This window comes from Patagioenas fasciata, chromosome 20, assembly GCF_037038585.1.
Source record: "Patagioenas fasciata isolate bPatFas1 chromosome 20, bPatFas1.hap1, whole genome shotgun sequence".
Classification (NCBI taxonomy): domain Eukaryota; kingdom Metazoa; phylum Chordata; class Aves; order Columbiformes; family Columbidae; genus Patagioenas; species Patagioenas fasciata.
Genome location: NC_092539.1, coordinates 3367205 through 3389193, shown reverse-complemented (window position 1 = coordinate 3389193; position 21989 = coordinate 3367205). Strand labels below are relative to the sequence as shown.

The window sequence follows — 21989 nt, the reverse complement described above, 5'->3', positions numbered from 1 at the left end:
TGAACTCACTGCTACTGGTTAAATTTGCTTTGCCAGTGGCCCCGGGAGCTGCTGCTCGGCTGCTTTAGCACCTTTTCTTCTTCATGAGCTGCAACCATATGCATCACGCTCTTCCAGTATTATTCTTGAATTCGATTTTGCTTTCATTTATCCGAATTTTTATTATTGCAGTTTCTCAGAGCGAAAACACTTTCTTTCATATTTCTCCTGATGTCTATTAGCTAGGGACCCTAAATTTGGAATGTGGGCTAAGCCTAAAATAATATCAGCCATACATCATGCCCTTATGTTCAGAAGCTTGCTACTGAAATTGGAAATGCCTTTCAGAGCAAGGTGTGTAACAGAACAAAAGTCACATTTCACCGCCACTCCCATGAGGTGTCCATGGCCACCTAAGAGCAGGAAAACTCATTATAAGCTGCTCCTTCAGGTTTGAAGGCGGCTGCAGCACTTGGTTTTGTAAAGCTTTGTGAAGTTCACCCAAGCCAAAGCTGCCCGGTGTTAACATTGCAGAAGTTATATTGCTACCAGCTGGAGTTTCTTCAGAAGAACAGAATTACTTTGCTCAACCATAACTCACCACCCTGCACGCTGCTCCCTATTGCTCTAAGACGGCAAGATTTGTTTGGTATTTCAGTTATGAATTGTGACCAAGCAATTGCATCCTCTGCGATAAATCACAGGGAGAGTTAAAAGTAAAATAAAATTATGAAAGTTAAAAGCCACATCACTATGGCCTAATTTAAAAAAAAACACACTGAGTCTAAATATGTGGAACCATTAATTTCTCCTAAAATCCAATCAAATTACACTTACTTTAAATTATGTTTTTCTTCTGAAGCACCCATGCACTGCGGTGCCCCAACCAGACTCTGTTACAGCCAAAGTCCCACTGTGAGCTTTGGGTTTTTGATAAAAACCAAGACAAAACTCATCCGGGAATGAAGTCACGGCCCCTTTTTGCACAGTGAGGATGGAAACAAAGCAGATGGCCCAGACAGTGAATTTACACAAGCAAGTGATAGAGATCAAGAACAATTTGGGTTCTTGGATGGCAAATGACAAATTAATCCGGGTAGGAGATATGGAAGCTTTTCCATTTCCCTCCCTGTGTTATCAGCCTGTCCACAGCTGGGCGGATGCCGCAGAGATGTGCTGTGATGGTTGGGGTGGGAAAAACTGCTGGTCAAAGAAAACCAAATTTATTCTGGAAAATATAAATAGATCATGGCAAGTGCAGGTATTCAGCACTTCTGGAAAACAAAAGAATCCCCAGCTTGTGAAATGCTGGCTTTTGCTTTATTTACCATTCTAGAAAATACCCTAAGAACATGCCACTTTTCATGTCCAAGCAATGACTGATACCTCTAGATCCTATTAGAAATAAGCACTAAACAACAGCAATGCAACAAAAACCTCAAGTTACTAAATGTAATGGTTTGGACTTAACCAGCAATATGAGGATTCATATGAAAATTCAAGATCCCATAACTCCTGAATACATAGTACTGGAAAAAAACCCAACATAATTATTCACGGAACTGTGTGTCATCACCTATGGACACGGAAATTAGTTGCCTGTTTCGGTATGTATTTTAGATAAAGGCTGATCTACTTAAAGAACCAGAGAATATCTGTATTTAATTACCTCTCCTCAGTGAATTAAAAACGGATTTCACGCTGCTCGCACCTCTTCTTTCATAAATTTGTTATAGCATGAAAGCCTGGAATTAGCAAAGAAAATTACTCACCTTGATCTTTTTATTATTATTATTATTATTTTTAAAATTTCTTTTTAAGCAGCTAGATCCAGCATTTTGTCCTCAGACTCTTACCAATTTAGATTTTTTTAGAAAAATAATCAAAGAAAGAATATGGGGGAAAACCCAACCCTCTCTATCTCCAAAGACTGTTGAATAAGTTTTGTTCCTTCAGAATAGGTGACCACGGTTTTGCAGATCCTGGTTCTTACTGATTAATATTAAAGGGAGAAAAAGGAACAGGGATTTTTTGCACTTTCTGAAAAGCTCTTTTGGATTAGTAGATTACTGTTCAAATTTCATCTGTGCACAAAAATTAGACCACTTATCTATTCAGTATAATTACAGCAATAGATCTCACAGTGAGTGACATAAAGGCATCCTGAACATTTACTGATGTTCATCCAGGAGTTCACCACACCTGCAGGTCCCTAAGAGGAGTTATTCCAGTTTATCTATTTGAATTTCAAAGAAAAACCACATTTCTAACCATGATATTTATACTGAGTAAATAAGACCTTCAGATGTCTTTGCACTTCAGGGGGGTTCGACTGATGCACTGTGGTGACTCGTACTTCTATACATTGCAGACCATTCTGGGTCCAGTCATTTATTTAATCAAAACAAGGGGTTTTGCTGGGGAAATGCTCTTTATAAACCCACAGAAAAGAAAATGCACATTCAGCTTACCCATCAAAACAGGCCCTGGTTTGCATATGAAATTACAATTACTGCCCAGACGGTGCATAGAAATGTTAAAAAGGATGAGAAGCCTCAGTTAGAGCTTTTTGCAGTCAAAATTTATTCTGTTCAGAGAACAGATGTGAGTCATATCAGCAAAAGAAGCCTCTATTATACCATCTCTATTGCTGGTGGGGAGTCAGCAACAAACCTCGATGGCAAACGCCTCCAAACGTGGGCAAATCCTCCTTCCAAGGAGATTTCAGTACCTGCTGTTTGATTTCATCCTTTGAGAAGGCAGCGCTGTCTCTGGAAGTCTGGAAAAGGGGCCACATTTTTCATTCTTTCAAGGCTTTATTCCCACTCGTAGCAAACATCGCCTTGGACTGCTTTGATGCAACTTAGAATAATAGAATCATTTTGGCTGGAAAAGACCCTCAAGATCATTGAGTCCAACTGTTAACCCACCTCTGTCACTGCCCCGTGTCCCTGAGAACCTCATCTCTGCGTCTGTTCAACCCCTCCAGGGCTGGTGACTCCACCACTGCCCTGGGCAGCTTGTTCCAGTGCTTCACAACCCTTTCTGGGAAGAAATAGTTCCTAATATCCAATATGAAACTTCCCTGATGCAACGTGAGGCCATTGGCGCAACTTGAGGCCTTCTGCTGAGGGAATTCAAGCGCTGGGAGGGTCAGCAGCACCTCTGCTCCATGACCACCTTTAACCACCCCTCACTCCCGTCAGGGGTAAGGCAGCTGAGAGAGACCCAAAGAGCAGCAGATCTCTCTCCATACCTTTCTGCCTGTCAAGTCTCTCATCAGCCAGGAAATCCATCAGAAGAACTGAGCCAAAATTTGCCTCGGTCTTGTCTACTTCAATTTTCACCATCCCAACCCTGTGAGATCTCAGACATCAGCACAGACATGTCACACCTACTTTTGTCAGTCACAAAAGTTCAGTCTTGGTCACAGAAGCTCAATCTGCACATGGTAGCAACATATTTTTAATACAAACATTGCTAAGACCCACCAGTGGACAAGGATCCCCAAAACCACCTTTGCTTCACCTTTGGTACCTGCCATGTTGCACGTAAAGACAGAACCACGTGTGTGTGAATTGCACTTCTCCATCTCTCCAAAAGCATTAAAGAAGAAAGACAACATCTAACAGTAACAGTATAACCCAAAGCAAAGACACTAAGATGGGTTGATGAGAAGCTGATGGTGAGTTTTGCTGTATTATTTGGCAGGAAACAATGGTACTTTCTACAAACCTGCATCGGTGTCAAAGCGCACCTGTGATTCACAGCAAAGCCAGCAAGATTTATTTGTTAGGAAGTGCGTGGAGTGAATGGAAGGTCTACCACTGTGTTTGTTCACCCACAGGTACATAGGAGCTTGCTGAGTGCCTCATTTTTCCAATATCTGTAGCTTTAATCTCCAGCTTGAGAAGTTTAGAGAGCTCAGGCATAACCAGTGCTCTCTGAGTATAAGTTTCCCAAGAATTTTCCAATTTGGTCTCACTTGGGCCCTGTTTCCAGGATTTTTGCTTTCAAAGCCTCCTCCAGCTTTGGTTAAAGAGCGCACTTGTGGTAGGACCCTGTTCTCCTATAGAACCAGAAGTGCAAACACTGGTGGAACATCAAAGCCATCAGCCCAGCACATAATAAACACACAGGACAAAAATACAAGTGAGAACAAGACGAACCACCAAATGAGGGCAGGTGAGGGAAAATACTTAAGGAGGGAACAAAGGAAAATAATTAAGGAGATGGGAGAAAAATGAAGGAAGTGGGGGGAAAAAAAAAAAATCACAGTCAATGTACAAAATACTACAGAGTTGCTCACGATCAAATCACAAGCATTATATGGCGATGTCGCACACCTTCCAGTCCTTCCACCGTATGTTGGTCTGGAGGCTTTCCACAATGATGGGAATGATTTTTGGAAGAAACAAGGGGGGAGTGAAGGCATCAGGGATGGGGAAAGAGGGAGGTTTATAAATATAGATATAAATCCATTTACTGAATATTGTAACAGAGAGCAACTCACGGTGAATTTACGCTGGAGACTGACGAGCTGCGAGATACAGTACCTCGAGTTTGCTTTACAAAACTGCACATGCAAAAACAAAACAAACAAAGAAAACAAAAAGTGAGAAAATAAAAAAAAAAAGGAGGAGAAGAGAAACCATAAAAGACATCGGGAGGAGACTCATACAGGCTGTGTCCTATCGAATGCAGACGGCAGCGTGCATCTTGGTAGGAGACCAGGCAAGTTTCAGAAAGTGTGGAAGCCACAGACACGCCACCTTGTAGTTAACAGGGAAACAACTAAAGAACCAAAAGCGGAACCAAAATGGGGGAAAAAAAAAAGGTGAACCAAAAGCCACACAATGATATTAGGACTTTATGTCTCCATCCGCTATACTCACACAACGCAAGTCCTCCGCAGAAGTCATCTTTAGGACCTCGGGGTGGAGGTCTTTGTAGAAACAGGTGGTGATTGCTTTTACAGCTGTGCTGCAAATAATTCTGTCCCAGTGGGAGCAGGTTGTTAATTCCCTGGAGCACGAGCAAGAAGCCTCAGCACAGAGATGAACGGGGTCCGGAGGGAGGACCCTGAGCCGCATCCAGAGAACCAAAATCACCTGGACCCCAGCAGCTGGCGCCAGGTTGGTTCTGCTCAGTCCCTGCCTCAGGTTTACTGTTCAGAGGCACCTACCTCTGTGAGCTCAGTCCATCCAAATACAGGTCGCCGGGGCTAAAGCCAGAGCTCTGCTGCAGCTTAGGCGGAGGATTACATAGTATTGAAAGGAGCTTGTTTCAGTTCACAAGCCTTTTTGTAGATTCTCCTCCATCCAGTGTTTGTGTAAACACCGCTATACGTGGGGGGTTCTAAATACAGAAATTACTGCATTACACAGGAAAATAGCTTATTCTTCCTTTGCCAAAGAATCTATGGAAACCAGGATTCTAAGTATCTTGATAGATCTTGGCTTGAGGCGTTAATTTTGTCAAAGTTATAAACAATTATTTTTATCAATCTACATCCTATGAAGAGTCCTCTGCACATCCCTTCACCTTCTGAATCTGAGTTTTCAGTTGCAGCATTTTTGCTCCTGTTTCCATTTAGGTTTTAATCTGTTAACAATCAACACTAGCAAACCACAAGGTCAAGTTAAAATCTAATGTTCTTTGGATGTCATATAAGCACAGTTTTAAAAACATATTTACTTGAAATTAATGGATTACTCTGAACAGGAACCTTGGCCCAGGTGAAGTATATAACACAATAATCCAGAGGTCAAGAAACCTGGAACAAATGTAAGTGAAATCGTGAAAGACATCACAAACATTTTCCTTAGAGCCAAGAATCTCCTGAACAGTCAGGTATTTTGCCTAAAATTCAGTATTTCTACATTTGTACCATGCCAGATGAAACAGAGTCAAAGTGGGGTTGGTGTGCCCTGCTTGCTTGCCAAGAAAATTATTGTTTCCAGGTTTCTCAAGCTGGGGACCCCTTAATGCTGAACCCCTAGAATATCAGCTAAAACCTGCAGAGAACAAGCCCTTGGTTGTACAAATGCCTCAAGCATAGGTAAGAAATTTCTTGGGTGAAATAGGTGGCAAAACGATGGAGGAGAATGTACAGGACTGCCCTAATTTACCTGAGAGCCAGCACTGACGTTATGTAATACCTGTGGAAATTTTGCTTTTAATTGCTGCAAGCAGATCTCAGCATCCCTCAGCAGGAGGCTGGAATGAACCTTTGTGTCTATCCCTGTCTCGTTTGGTGCAGTGCAGGACGGAGACCACGCTCTGATCCTGCCAAGTGTCCTTGTGCCTTGGCCAGCCAGTGCTATGCGAGTCCTGCAGCGCTCCAAGTTCACTCCTCTGCTCCCATCGCTGGAGTTTTGAAACTGTAAGCTTGACTAAATCAGTGCTGGAAGAGCACGGTGTAAAGTCACAAAGCAAAGAGAACCTCCTTTCCAAACCAAAATGACAGAAGCACTTGAGTTTTGCCCAATGCTACTTACCATCCGTGAGGGACAGAGCACAAGAGAGTGACTTTAGGTGTAGCTGAGTCACCGATACACCAACAGCAAGGGCAAAAAGCTAAGCTAATGGGAGGAATCACAGTACCTCACACAGCAACACACTTTGGGGGGAAAAAAGAAAGGGAAGAAATCACAAGCCAGCAAGAGAAAAAGAACACCTCTTCTAGTCTACACATCACCCAACACGGGCCGTTTCACGGGCCAGGTGTTCAGACAGGCTTCTTGCTGGGTCCTGTTGGGTACCCACAGCCCAACAGGGATTTGGAAACAGACCACAGTATTCCCAAGACAAAAGGAAAATATGGAACCTCTGAGATGGAAAATGTCCTGGAGAAACAGAGCAACTCCCCCCCACTTCATCCCCAGACCTGTACAAAAGGGACAGACACCTCTGAGGAGTCACTGTGCAGTGATGTGCCACCAGGATTTGCTCTTGGCACTTTTCTAATGAGTAATCAACCCATCCACATGAACAGGCAACGCAATTAAAGTGTAAACTTCTTTGAACAACCATGTGGGGGACCAGCAGAAACCAGTCAGAGCCTGGAGGGAGGAAGGGGGTCTCTAGAAGTTGGAAGATTGTCCTGGGAAGCACATGTCACTTTGAAAAATGGTAATGGGCAGTACGATAGACCAGGTTTAGGTCTGTGCCCACGTTGTTTGAACTGTCTGTGCCACTTCTGGCTAAATTTCAGCCACCACATCTGGGAAACTCTCCCATCCAGAACTCACAGCCCATGCTAATCCTTAAATAATTTCCTTGAGTCTGGCTACAACTGTAACCCACAACCACGTGGAATTATAAAAACCCCTAAGTAACAAAATGCAAAATCTTCACTCAGCATGATTTCAGCATTACTACTTAGCAAGTTCCTACAAATTTAGCATTTGCTTGCTGTTGTGATCGTTATTTTAAAACTTTTCCCAAGAAAAGGTGAAGAGGGGTCCATTGGAGAATACACGAGTAGGGTGAGCCAGTTTGTGTCCTCTCCAGCTGGTCTGTGGCCCAAAACTACTGCAGCCCCTTTTGTACGTGTCATTGGTGCATCTCTGGCTGGAACAGAAAAGATGGAGGAGGAGGAACCCAAATGCGGGGCGCTCAGCCTTCGGATATGGCAAATACAGAAAATAACTGTGTTTGCGCCAGGGTCTTCGTGCCACACGTGGGAACGAACCTGACGACTCTTCCCTTCCACCGGCGCTTTTCCAGCGGGGTCACAAAATGTTTCGCATGTCCATCATGTGCATAATTTCCCCTCTCCCGCCTCCTCCATTCTCACCGCCAAGGAAGCTGCACCAATGGTTTGCTCGAAAGACCCATCGGTCTGTACAGTCGCTCAGTTCAAGAGGCCGAGTGGTTTAAACGTCGTACAAAACAGAGGGTCTTAGCGACAACGCTGGGCAAACTGAACAAACCCAGAAACTCACCTCCAGAAACAACAAAGCAAGGAAAATGCTAAACAGAAAACAAAAACAAATGACAAAAATAGGAATGAAACAATGGGCTGAAATCAAAAGGCAATAAACACATGTTAAACGTGTATTCTGTTTCAAACCAAACATTGCAACAATGACAAAACCAATGTACCATCCTAGCTCTTAATCCTGAAAAACACAAAACAAACAGGTCCGTTCAGGATAGAGTTCACCAGGTGAAGAAACAAAGTGCAGTCAGACAAGTCTGGTCACTTCAAATCCCTTGGGTGGAGCAGAAGACAAACCATAAAAATCCTGGGAGATCGATGAAGCAGAAGCTGAAACCTGAATGCAAGTAGAAATTGTAATACAGCACTTGGAGTCAGTTGCAAGATAGATGTTATCTCGACGCTGCTGTAATAATGAGTATATTATTAAAACATATCCCCATGACACTGCAGTGCTTCACCATCCATCAAGCAAAAAACCATCAGCAGCTCCTGCAGCAGCATGTGTCAGGGTGAAGGTATCTCCTGGGACCCTCCAGGCTGACACCCTAAATAAGAACCAGTTTCTTAAGCCTAGGAAATTACGTTTTGCAACTGGGCAACAAAGTGAGTATTTTCTGGAGCTCAGTTATGAAGAGAGGCTGGATGGCAGAGGAGAGCAGAAGAACCAGTGCAGATAAACTGCGTCTGCACAGGAAAATGCTGGAGGTGGAGGAGCAGATACAACACTACAGAGTTTGCGATGGCCTAGAAGGAGCTTTAAGGGAAGGAAAACACATTCTTAGTCCTTGATGTAGGACTGACAAGGGAAAGAAGCCAAACTGCAAGCACAGCACCTTGTCGGTGAAACAGCAGAACAATCAATGTGACTTGTCACCAGACTCAGCCCCAGGATGGCTTTGTCACCTCTGTGGGAACTGGACCCACTTGTATCTGGGTTGGAACAAACCCAGGTTCCAGTATAAGTTGGGGAATGACCTATTAGAGAACAGCGTAGGGAAAAGGGACCTGGGGGTCCTGGGGACAGCAGGGTGACCACGAGCCAGCACTGGGCCCTTGTGGCCAGGAAGCCAATGGTACCTGGGGTGGGTTAGAAGGGGGTGGTCAGTAGGTCAGAGAGGTTCTCCTGCCCCTCTGCTCTGCCCTGGGGAGACCACCCCTGGAATATTGTGTCCAGTTGTGGCCCCTCAGTTCCAGAAGGACAGGGAACTGCTGGAGAGAGTCCAGCGCAGCCACCAAGATGCTGGAGGGAGTGGAGCATCTCCCGTGTGAGGAAAGGCTGAGGGAGCTGGGGCTCTGGAGCTGGAGAGGAGGAGACTGAGGGGGGACTCATTCATGGGGATCAATATGGAAAGGGGGAGGCTCTTCTCGGTGACAACCAGTGATAGGACAAGGGGTAGCGGGTACAAACTGGAACACAAGAGGTTCCACTTAAATATGAGAAGCAACTTCTTCTCAGTAAGGGTAACAAAACACTGGCCCAGGCTGCCCAGGGAGGTTGTGGAGTCTCCTTCTCTGCAGACATTCAAACCCGCCTGGACACCTTCCTGTGGAACCTCAGCTGGGTGTTCCTGCTCCATGGGGGGATTGCACTGGATGAGCTTTCCAGGTCCCTTCCAACCCCTGACAATACAATACAACAACAGGGTCCAGCTGGCTGTCAACCATGGGTCCCCATCATCAGCCCAACTGCACCAGACAGAGCTATCCAAGGCATGGGCGCTGCAAACCTGAAAGCTGTAGCTGCTACGTCCTTTTGGAGCTCGCCAGAGATGTATTTATATATTGAACAAACTGCTTTGGCATGCATTCATTAAATATCTTTTGGATCATTGGCCAGCAATCCATCCCTACACCTATTTCTCGCTCATAAAACTTCTAATTTCTCGCTCGCCTTCTCCTCTATGTCGTTGTCCATTGGGTTGTCAACCTATTGACCTTAACATGGGGTTTTTCTTTTCCAAATTAAAGTCCAGTGAGCTTTGTAAGCGCCTCTCTGTCACTAAAGCCGAAATAACAAGGAGTCACGCGATGGCTGGTAAATGATGCTCCCACACAGCGTGCACGATGCTGTCGTGGTTAATAGACATGGAAGGAACAACTGCACTTTCAAATGTGCTCATTTGCAAGACTAATTATCTGCCAATACAAATGTGGCAGGTAGGGATCTGGGCAGATACAATTTGAGGCAAAACAAGCAGAAATCCACAATTTTGTACTTGCTTGCAATTGTCGCAAAACTGCCCCGTGATACTGAAAAACAGGTGAAAGCGCCTGGTGAAAAATCATGGAATAAGGTTATTTTAAGCAACCAACAATGTGGTGTGAAATCTGAGCCTCATTAAGGTGTTTTTTCTTCTGATTTCCAGGAAATCTTCACAGGCACTACGCTTCTGATTAAAGGAGGAGAAAATAAGCATTATTCTCTTGTCTTTTAAAATAACAGTACCAGGAAATTCATCAAAGAGCAAGAGCAAATATCCTCATTTGACTTCTTTTCGAGACTAGACAGGAAATCATTGTAAGAAAAGGATTATACTCCAAACCAACAAACAGACGCAGCATGAATAGGAGCTGATTAAAGCAGTAATTGCAAAATAAAATTGTAAGAAGAATAACACAGTCAAATTAATAATATTTTTTCCTTCACATATAATGAACTGACTCCATTTGGCCTATTGTCTTTGATGGAGTGGATTAAACTCCTGGAAATTTCTCTTTCTGTGCTTGAGCTTTTGCAGTCTTTGGAGATCTCCCTTGCAAAAGGGAGCTGGAAAATATCAGCAGCTCTCAGTACAATTCATGACCAGACTTTTTGATGCTGGAAGCCCTGTTGCTAAAATTCCGGAAGAGGTAAATGAACCTTTAGGTAGAATATACTTTAAAGTAAATCCATTCAGGGTAGGCATGTCTCAAACACAGGCCCATAATCCCACGTACACAGAATGCTGCACCAACCTCAGCAACACCCAAACAGGTATTTCCACCCAGATATCAGTTTTCCCCTTCAGTTTAGATCAGTGTATATGAAAAGGTGGGTGCCAAGGTAATGTCTTCCAAGGATTCAGGTATCACAGAATCTGTGCATTGTCCATATCCCTGCAGAAAAGCTTGCATCTGAAAAGGTAAACTGATGTTTCTAGCTATAAACCAGTGACTGTTCACATACGCAATTTTATTCAACCCAGCGCTCTTTCAAACAGCAAAGACCAGCCAAGCACATTTTTCAGTCCAATATTTAGGAGGATACCTTCACACTTCAATTCTTAAAGCAAAGATGATTAAAAATTAGTTAATATATTATATGTGTGTACACCTCTCATAATTAAAAATCCACAGTGAATTGTTAATCACTTCACCTGGTGAAATCTATCTGAGGACAGCTTAAAAAAATCTTTCTAAAATACAGTTATTTATAGCAAGACAAAAGATGAGACATTACAAAAAACAAACTAAAAAGAAATACTCAAATTAATGGTTAAGCGATCAGCGCTGGAGTATTCAGTCAACCTAAAGCCCTGCCAGTAACACAGATGATATAGAAGGGCTCACAGAGGACTATGGGATGCTCCACTTGAACAGACATATTTCGACATTGAAAAACAAAAACCAAACGGCAAAGTTCCCGAATAAGAAAAGAAAGCTTACGCGGCTATGGAGATGTTCGCTGCAGACATGGGGCTGACCTCGGCCACTTCTTTGGCCTTTTGCAGGGCGAGTTTTTGGTTGGTGGCCTCTTCCATCTCCTCCTCGTCCTGGTGCAGAAAATCAAGAGAAATCAGGCTGTGCATCATGTCACGACAACAACCAGAGCTCCCCAGGCACGGGTCAAACGTGACTGTCACTACCGTGCTGTAAGAACGTTGGAAACTAGTTAAAAATACAGCAGAATTTCATAACTTCTTGCAAGGACCCCTGGGTATGGCCCTGGTGCCAACAACAGCTGGTCAATATGAGAAATGCACGGTTTGGTCAATTGCTCACTGCATTTTTACCAAGAACACATCTCCCTCACCAAGTTTTCTTACCTCTTTGGGTCTCCTCTCATCACTTAAGATCCAAGGGGTGATCTTATTAATGTTTATAAATACACCAAGGGTGAGTGTCAGGAGGATGGAGCCAGGCTCTTCTCAGTGACAACCAATGATAGGACAAGGGGTAATGGGTTCAAACTGGAACACAGGAGGTTCCACTTAAATTTGAGAAGAAACTTCTTCCTGGTGAGGGTGGCAGAGCCTGGCCCAGGCTGCCCAGGGAGGCTGTGGAGTCTCCTTCTCTGCAGACATTCAAACCCGCCTGGACCCCTTCCTGTGGAACCTCAGCTGGGTGTTCCTGCTCCATGGGGGAATTGCACTGGATGAGCTTTCCAGGTCCTTTCCAATCCCTAGCACTCTATGACTCTATGATAAGTAGGCGATTATGGCTGAGCAGGGAGAGACCTGACCACGAATGTGATGTTTCTGGGGAAAAGGAGCCCCATTTATCTCTGTCTTGCACGTGTAAAACATTCTAAAGTCCTAACAAAATGTATCAGACAGGCTCCCAAATCCTTCACGACTTCTGGCCAATGGGACTTTTCCACAACATTAAGTTCCAGGATTTCACTGGTCCTGCTCACACCAGTTTTACCCCTGATATTTCCTCTTATTTCAGTTGAATCTCTTACAGGGCAAAACTGAAAGGAAGAGTCATATTAAAGAGTAGTTTGTTGACTCAAGCGTAGATCAGAAGATTGTTATGTTCATACTTTTTGTATATCCCCAGATCATGGGGGTTTTTAACCTCTATTGACATCACAAGTTCCTGCAGAGTATAACTGTGATTTGTTTCCTCCTACCTGGTGTAATGATAAGAGAAATAGCACTCAAATTCACACTACAGGATCTTAACCGATGAGATGAGGGTAAAAGGCAAAGGAACAGCCTAGTCCATCTTCAATGGTCATTTGGGTTAAACTTCTTTTGAACTTCCTAGCCAGTCAAATTTGACAGTAAAATCATGGCAGGATAAACACAGACCCTGAGATGGCAACATCAGCATCACATGTATTCAAGGAATAACCACATGCCAAGACAAGAGGAATCACAGCCTCATCTGTCAAACGGTATGAAATGCCACAGGTGTACCTCTGCTCTTCAAAGGTAATGCTGTGAAGAGATGCTTAAAATAACGAAAGCAGACTGGAAGACAGCGAGCTTTCAAATCGGAATTCATATAGATTTATCCTTCCTGAATACCATATGCATAAACAACGCCTTGCTCTGACTTCAGTGTTATTTGCTTCAACTGAACTGATTTTGAAACTGTTTTCCGCCTCTCATTTCAAAGACAAATTATAGGAAACTGATAAAAAATCTGCTACCAGCAAAGCTTTTTGGTTTTCTTTCCAAATATTAGCAAACCTGTAACAAGTAAATTCCTACTGTAGTGAATGAAGAACTTGAGACAGGCCACGAAAAAAGCCCCAGTGAACAGATATACAAAGTCAATGTTTCTCCACTGCCAACTTCCATTAAATTTATCAATTATTTGGAAGCCTACTCTAAGTCAAGAGTATCTGCAGAATATGAACATTTTGAGGAACAAGGTCCCAAATTAAAAGGCTTTTAAGGGTTTCCTTTCATTCCGCAGGTATCTTCATGTTGTTTCTTCTCTTGAGGATCCTACCAGTGTCAAAATCACATTCAAAGGCTCTTAATTTTTCTTTCTGTGCTTCTAAAGCACCAGGTGCAGCTTTTACCATCTCTTTACAATTTGTAGCTCCAACTCCATTCTCCCCAGCACATCAGTAATTCTGTTGGAGCCGATATCTCAAAGAGCGAGCAGAAAATACCTGTTGTCATTATAAATGCAGCCATCCCTAAGCCAGAACAAGCACACTCTTTAGCAGGTGACTGCTTCAGGATATTTCTGCAGCTCCTTCTACCCAGAGATTGCAGATCACTACAAAATTAATTGATGTCTCACCTGATCCTTACCCTGTGGGGTCTCACTGGGGCACAGGCTCATCTTATTCTGCTGGAAGCACACAGGGGTGTGATAGCAGGTGACTGAGGCCAGCTCTGAGCTGTGACAACATCCATATGTCCATCCATCCATCCATCCCACCAACAGTCCCTCTCTGTCAGCCACTACCATCATTATTAACTTCACCCAATTAAAGCCCTCTCCACTGGGAATAATAAGGAGGGGTCTTCACAGCCTTTAGACTCTTTGTTTTTTGCCACTTCGGTCCATTACTTTTGGTGATTTCTCAAATTTTTAGTGTATTTTTATATAAAATTCACACAGCCCTCCTATCCCACACTGCATGTTTTTATACTGTTTTCTGAGGGATTGCTGGCATTGCACAGAAATCAGAGAACACACTTTGTGCTTTAGGATATTTAGGGAAATAAATGGTTGCTCATGGCAGCTTTACATGTCAGCATAAGGAGGATGAAGAACGAACTGCTCTGTGTCACCAGAGACATCACGGGATGGTCAGTGGAGAGACGATTTTAAAAGCAAATTTGGGGTGCAACTTTCACAGAATCACAGAATGGACTGGGTTGGAAAAGCCCTCAGAGATCATCCAGTCCAACCCTTGCTCCAACTCCAGTCCATTGACCAGATCATGGCACTAAGTGCCATGGCCAATCTCAGTTTACAAACCTCCAGGGCCGGTGAGTCCAGCACCTCCCTGGGCAGCCATTCCAATGCTGACCACTCTCTCTGCACAGAATTGCTTTCTCACCTCCAGCCTCAATTCCTGTGGCAGAGTTGAAGCCCCTGCCCCCTTGTCCTATTGCTGACTGCCTGGGAGAAGAGCCCAATCCCCCCTGGCTAGAACTGCCCTTCAGGTCGTTCTAGAGAGTGCTGAGCTCACCTCTAAGCCTCCTCTGCTCCAGACTCCATTCCACTCTAAGTGAACAAGAAGAAAAACTTGCCAATATACAGAAAAAACCTAGAGGGTAGGTAATCAAAGAGATTCAGGCTAGTTCTGATAAATCACTGGAAATTAAATTGGCAGAGTTTAAGTCAATGATAAGGAAGAGCCAGCACAGGAGGAGAGAGACCTGGGGGGAGAGAGGTAGAGGCTGGAGAATGGATTCTTTATACATTCAAAGGAAAGAAGGTGATTGATTCTTCTTTTTTTTCTTTCCCCAAAATGAGTCATTCCAAAGTACTGGTGAGTTTTGTAACAGACAGTGGATGATCAAGCTTAAGTTAAATATAACTACAATTATGATAACTTCTATTACAGGTCACAAGGCCCAGCTAAGGTTACTGAGAAATGTTCAAATACCACAATAAAACGTGTCCAAATTAGCATCCACAACTGGCCATGTTGGTTTAAACATTACAGCCTGAAGATGCTTTCTAAAACAGAGGCAGTTGCAAACTGCTTATGGTTTTCCCACATTACATGCAGCACTGATCTTGATTAGTTTTACAGCATAAATGTCAAGAAAAGTCTCCTGAGACCAACTGACTCCTGAGTAACTTAATTATATCTCCGGGCCATTTTTGGTTTTGCATGATCATATTTACTTAGCAATAAACCCCTCATTCTCCAGGTATGCTATATAATTGAATTACTTTTATCTTTTTCCTCTTCTTTTGAAAGCCCTAGCGATTTGGGGGGATCATAAATAAAATTAAGGCAAAAAAGAGTTTCTCCAGAAGCTTTATGATTTGGCAGTGCTGCTGAATCCATCAATATTTAATTATACTTTATAAACACCTCCAAAGTCAGGTTTCTAACCGTCTCAGTCAGCTGCTGAAATATTCACAAGAAAGCACTAAAAGGATTAAGAAAGAAGTAGGATGAGCATTATTATCCAAGAATTGTGCTGGGGCTGATCTTCTTTCTTAGAACACACGAGGGATGCCCATAACTCTCCTGACAAGGCTGGGAGGATCCACAATGTGAGATTTCTGTGGGCTTTGGAAAGAACAGAAACAGCTGAGCTGCTGTAAGGGAAAAACTGGGAACGGTTGGCTGCTTTGGTCTTCAGCAGCTGGAGCGGGGTAGGAAACTCCTAGAAATCTCCAGTGTCCCTCAACTGTAGAGTTACATGGCGTATCCATCAACTACTGCACCTTCCTACAACTCCAAGAAGAGAAAACACCCTTGTCTGCTGCCACATAAGCACATGGTTAGTGATCCTCTCACCCTATATGGAGTATATAAGGCTTATAAAATACAAGTGCTAAGGTGGATACAGTGCTGTTTTTGCCACCAGCCGGTCACTGTGACTTACGGCGATGGAGCAGCGCAGCAATGGGCTGTGCGTGGTTTTATGCGCTCAGCGGGAACGCGCTAGAAATGTGCAAACAAAACCTAATACTGCCTCATAAATACAACTGAGTGTGCTGCAACGAGAAATCAAAAGTGTGGAATAATACCAATCCAAACTGCTGCATTTGCAATCCTCCCTGCGCAATAGTGAGGCTGTAAGATTTTTTCCACAGTGAATGCTCCAATACATAGTAAATCTGCACACAGAATTACGTTGGTGCCATTTCCACCTCTTGCCAGGACCTGCCTTCCTGCCTGTGCCTCAGATCGCTCTTGCACCTGGGGAGAGACGAGCGGATCTTCGCTGTGTATTCACAACAGCCTCTGCAAGCTGTTTTCCAGGGAGCTGACTGGAGAAAGTTAACGCTTTGATTCATCCCAAAGCTCAGCAAGATATGAAACATTAGTATGAGACAGCAAAAGCAGCAATACAGCACCTGCGTTTCCCCGTGCCTCAGCTTCACATCAGCCGAAACCTGTTAATTGCTTCACCTCTGCTCTTGAGAACAGCAAATGCTACGAATGCCCCTGCAGCAGCGGGATGAGCAAACCCCACTGCCCGCTCCATGATAAAACAAAACTAAGGAACATGAAATAGTTCACTGGAATAAGCCTGAAATGAAACAAACCTGAATAAGAATAAACCTCCAGGTCCCTCCGCAATGCAAAGTGATAAATAAAGAGCGCACGAACAGACTCTGGAGGAACTCTCGGGGTGTCGGGAGGGGTCGGTAACATGCGCTTTAGACCCAGTGGCTGTGGTTTAGGTTTGAAGGAACAGAAATCTTGTGCATACCTTGGTCAGCTCTTGGGCATTCGCCAGATTGTCGACAGCGATGGCCAAGAAGACATTGAGAAGCGTATCTTTTGGGGAATAGCTAAGGAAAAATAATCTTCATACAGCAAATAGAGTAAAAACTGCTCCCCTTCTGCTGCCACTGCCCCTCTTTCCCCACGTACAATCATCAATATATTATGGATTGACCCCTTGCATCACTGCTTTGTCTTCATTTTTAATCCACTTCTGCAGGTGCTGGACGCCCATTTGCCTCTTGCCCACAAAAATCCCTGGCGAGGACACACACATGCTGAGCAGATGGGATTTATTTACAGCACTGTGCGTGCAACCGGGATGGGACCACATGGGGGTCCCAGAATGTTGACAGCCCCTGGTTTTTCATTCCAGAAAATCTGAAAATCCACACCTGCACTCCTGCCCATACACACAGAGAACGTTTAATCTTCATATTTCCCCTTTGCTTAAAAGGACAACTGGTAGATTTCCTGAAAAACAGACAATTTAAAGCCAACATTTGCGTAATATAAAGATATAACTATATAAAGACATTGGGAACCACGAAAAAGTTAAGCTTAGGTCACAGCTGCATTACATACTGTTGGGAGGAAACTATCATGACTTATCACACTCAAGTCGATATGACAATTAGGCCGCCATGGACATCCTCTATCCTGAATGCTGCAGCATCCCGCAGAGCATAGCTACAGCAGAGCCTGTTAGCAGGACACCCAGCCCCAGCTAACGAGCTCTGCTCATTAAAATGGGCCGTTAGTCCAGGCCAAATCGCACACAGCCCAGCGAAACAACCGCCAGTGCCCACGCAAGCCTGGGCCTCTCTGCAGAGCACTGCCTTCTATCACTAGGACCTAACATTTCCCTATCGTTATTTATTCATCTTTTATTTTCATTTTCCCACTTAACAATTTCAGCTCTTACTTGTCCCTTCATATATTTTATTGTTGTTATTCCAGCTATGCGTCTGCAAAACAGCCCCAGAACAACTGTAAATCAGATACCTTTGCATATAAAGCAGAGCAAGCAAAGCAAACACAAGGCTAAACTACTCTGCAAGAAGAAAACCCCTTTGCTCTTGCACATTACCTGGTGACAGGAGACTTACTCCATAAAAGTGTAAAGCTATGACTGCTCATCTAAAAATGAACGCAGATGAGAATGAAGTTGTCTTGTGAGTGATATCATGTTTGTATCACACTGACCTCACCAGAGCCACATCCCAGTCTGGGACCAGATGCAGATCCCCATACGCTGAGTGCAGCAGCTTTAGGCAACTAATCCAGTTATTTTCTGGTGGGTTAACCTGTCCCCGTTTTGGGCTGTGAGTTGGAAGCAATGCCCAAAGCAACGCTGCGGCAAAGGTGGGACCGAGGGACAAGGGCAGCGTGCTGGGGGAGCCAGGTGATCACTCCAGCAGGGGAGGAGAGGCAAGATGTGAGCTCCTGCCATGCTGGCAAACCCACACCGGGATTTTGGGAAACCTCAGTGCCCCTCTGATTGCTTTCCATTTCCCAGAAGGATGCCTGAAGGAGGCACCTGGGGTTTCTCTATACAAAGAGGCTGATTCATCCGCCACCATCATCTCTGTCGAACAGGAGCCTGCCCAGAAACCCTCCTGCTCCAGCAGCCTGCGGGCACTGCTGGCTGGGGAGCTGTTGCCCCATATTGGCACAGCTTCAAAAGACTTCCCAGGGACCAAAACCAGCCCAAAACAACCAGCTCAAGGGCTCTTTGCTTTCCCTCTCAAGAGCTTTCACCAAACATAATTCAGCCAAGATGTTCATGTCTCTAATCCCCACTGAGATGAGTGTCTCCAGAGCCCGGATGTCTATCAAAACTGGAGCCTCTGCTTGGGACAGGGGAAGTAGGAGCTGGATTTTAATTTCTCAGGATACATCTGCATCCAGATCACCCAGCCTTGCAGGGCAAGGGACACAGAATCCCAGGGTTTCTCCAGGCAAAGACCAGGTCACTCATCAGGTTTTCTGTGTGATGTAACATGGAACGGAGGTTTATATCACGGGAAGATGGAGGTTGGGACAGATGGAGTTTTGAACTGTGATGCCCATCAACTACTCCTTCCTCTGTTCCAGTAGGACAGAGAGGAGCTCAGGGCTGGAGAACCTTAATCCCACTAAGCCAAGCAGATAAAGAACAAGACAAAGGAAAAGATGACACTGAAACAATCACCTCCCTCCCGTGCTAAAGTCAGAGCTCCATCAACTTTTCATCTGCAAAGATACTAATTTCCCTTTTTCCTTTGAACCACGGGTTGTGCTATCACTTGTGGGCAGGGGGTGCAGGCAGGGAAGATGGGGTGCGGACAGAGAAGATGGGGTGCGGACAGAGAAGATGGGTGAGGGCAGGGAGGCTCAGGCACCGCTGCCTGTGGCACCGCCGGGGTGCCGGCTGTTTGGGTTTTTTTCCTCTGGGATGTTTCCAACACATTGGAAACTCTTCCAAGCCTCCTGCTCTGGGAATAAATGTCTCGGCAATAAAACTGTCTTCCTACCCCTGCCTCCTACACACACATGCTGAAAATGTCTTGTGTAACATAATCAACCACTGGAAATATAATTAATCTCTCTTTTTTTTTTTTAACAGATCAGGCTGTTTTGATCCATCTCCAGGCAGACACTGTCTGGTAGACAAGGGTGTTTCTGCCCCCAAAAAGGTCCATCAGCCCTTTGTGCAGAGCTCGGAGACTCCCAAATATCACCCAGACTCCAGCCTCTGGTCCAGGTCCCCCCGCCCACAGATGCCTCAGTTTATCAATTAACTGGATAACAATGAATGCAGGCATGGTGTAATTTCCTAGAAAACGGGCCAAATCCTGCTGTTACTCTAATCATACTACTTCAATTAAACCAGTTCAGATGTGGAAGTCTGGCTCCATGCAGACTTTCTGGAACTGGGAACATAACGCAAGAGGTTTCCAGTTTCCAAAACCAACATCATTTATGGATGACACCAAGCTGTGTGGTGTGGGAGCGATGCCATCCAGAGGGACCTTGACATTCTTGGAAGGTGGAACTCATGCAAGCGTCATGAAGTTCAACAAGGCCAAGTGCAAGGTCCTGCACATGGGTCAAGGCAACCCCTTCCAACCTAAACCATTCTATGATTCTACAAAAGTTTCTGGATCTTTTCCTGTGATAGCCCCTTGCAAAAGTAAATGGATTCAAAGAAATAACTGAGCTGTAGTGAGAAGCAAGGGAAGTCGGCACCCACCCACCTTTCTTCTTAATGGAAAAGAACAACCACAATACCCCAAGCAGCTCTGGGGGAAAAATAAGGAGACCCCTCATGTATAAAAAGAGCAGGTTTTGCAAGCTGACCAAAAACCACCTATGCCAATTCGCTAACAAGATTTGATCCAGTGTTCCTAAACTCTTAAAAATGGCCTCACCAAACACCAACCTTCAGGAACTGAAAACCCCTCCAAGCAGAGGAAACAAAATGCAAAAGCTGATCAGCATCCAGAAGGGGCTTGGACTATTTTCAACTGTAGTGATATAAGAAAATGAAAACAAAAAGATCCACTTAGGAAATTCAGTCACAATGAACAACTGCGTGGGGAGAGCTGGTGGCAAATCCACACTTGAGATACAATAAAACAAAATAAATTGCATAAAACAAGTACATTTTTAAAGCTTTTTGGAGGGCGTTCTGCAAGGCAGAGCAGGGAGATGTTTGTGAATTCCCAAGTTAGAGCAGAAAAGACAGTTCACATTGATCTATAATTAATGAGATCAACAACTGTTCTCTATAGGGTGGCCTCTTGACATTTGCTGGGCTCTGGGGTTCTCCTTGGGAAGACCCCGAGACTCAGCCATATACCTCACCCCATACACCGACCTGTCCCTAACATTGCTGGGGCACTGCAACATCAGTGACATTAATGACTATTTAACTACCCGCAAAAATGCCAAACGACTCTTTTCTGGCAAACTACACTTTATTTTCAGACATTCCTGGTTATGTTTTGACAGTTTATGATAAGTTAAGTCCTTGGTAAGTCACACAGTTCAGCTGTCCCTCAGAGATAAATGACTGCCTGCTGCTTGCTCTCGGCATCAAAACCAGAGCTGGTGACAAGCAGGGGTAGCACTGACCTTACTGCAACACTGCCTGAAATACCAGCGCAAGCGTTAGGGGGTTTACTGCTGCAATTCCCACGGTAAAGAGACAAGGGAAAGATTTAACCCCACGCTCTCCACCACACACTCCAGCCTCAGTTCTCTCCCTTAAAGCAAATGGGTTCACGTGCAATACAGAAAGGCTCTTACAAGCTCCCTGTGAAAGCAGTTGATGCTCTCAGACTGAATTTCTACCAAAACAATCTGGGCCAAGCTTCTAATTCACAAACACAGATGTAAATCACCATATAAATTAACAGATTTACTTCAGGTTTATAACTCTGGTCGCTAGAAGTTGGTGGAAAAAGTCTTCTAGGACAGCAGAAGGGAAAGCAAGACAGCTGCCCTCTGCCAGGGTGATATTTGGGGAGAACACAGACTGTTTCGACTCACCACTGAGCCAGGGCAAGCGGGGGCAAACCCCAGATTCATGGCAGTGGCAGGAGGTGAACCTGGTCCTTACTCCCTCCTCTCAACATCCCCCGCTCTTTCCCTTTTCATGAAAACTAAAGGACAAGGGAGAAGCCCCCTCTTTGAATTAAAGGTGGAAGAAGGGAATTTATATCCTGCTCCTCAAAAATGCTCCGTCTTGGCTGCTCTAAGTTTGAAAGTCTCTCAGCCCTGCTGTCAAGCCTGATTATAGCTTAATCTCATTTCCAAATGCCAAGCCTTGAGGATTTTGAGATGTCCCTCCCTCCCAGCTCTCTACCGACCCAGTTTTCCAAGGCCTCCTGTTTTCTAGAAGGGAGCACGTTGCCCCCCATGAGCCGATGTCTGAGCACAGCTATGGAGCCAGGCTCAGTGACACGGCTGCTCTGGCTCTGACGG

At 44.5% G+C, this 21989-nt stretch overlaps 1 protein-coding gene across 14 annotated transcripts in view; it reads right to left on the bottom strand.

The window, feature by feature from the left end:
- The window catches only part of CACNA1B (calcium voltage-gated channel subunit alpha1 B), a 279142-nt gene that overhangs the window by 83469 nt on the left and 173684 nt on the right, over positions 1–21989 (bottom strand). For 9 of the 14 annotated variants that reach the window (XM_071817476.1, XM_071817466.1, XM_071817465.1 and 6 more), the window contains 3 exons: positions 17005–17072; positions 11573–11679; positions 4493–4555 (listed from right to left, as the gene is read on the bottom strand). In XM_071817476.1, the coding sequence (XP_071673577.1) occupies positions 4493–4555; positions 11573–11679; positions 17005–17072 (238 nt within the window). The remainder of the gene's footprint in view (positions 1–4492; positions 4556–11572; positions 11680–17004; positions 17073–21989) is intronic. The other 5 variants (XM_071817478.1, XM_071817468.1, XM_071817471.1 and 2 more) reach the window with 1 other exon arrangement.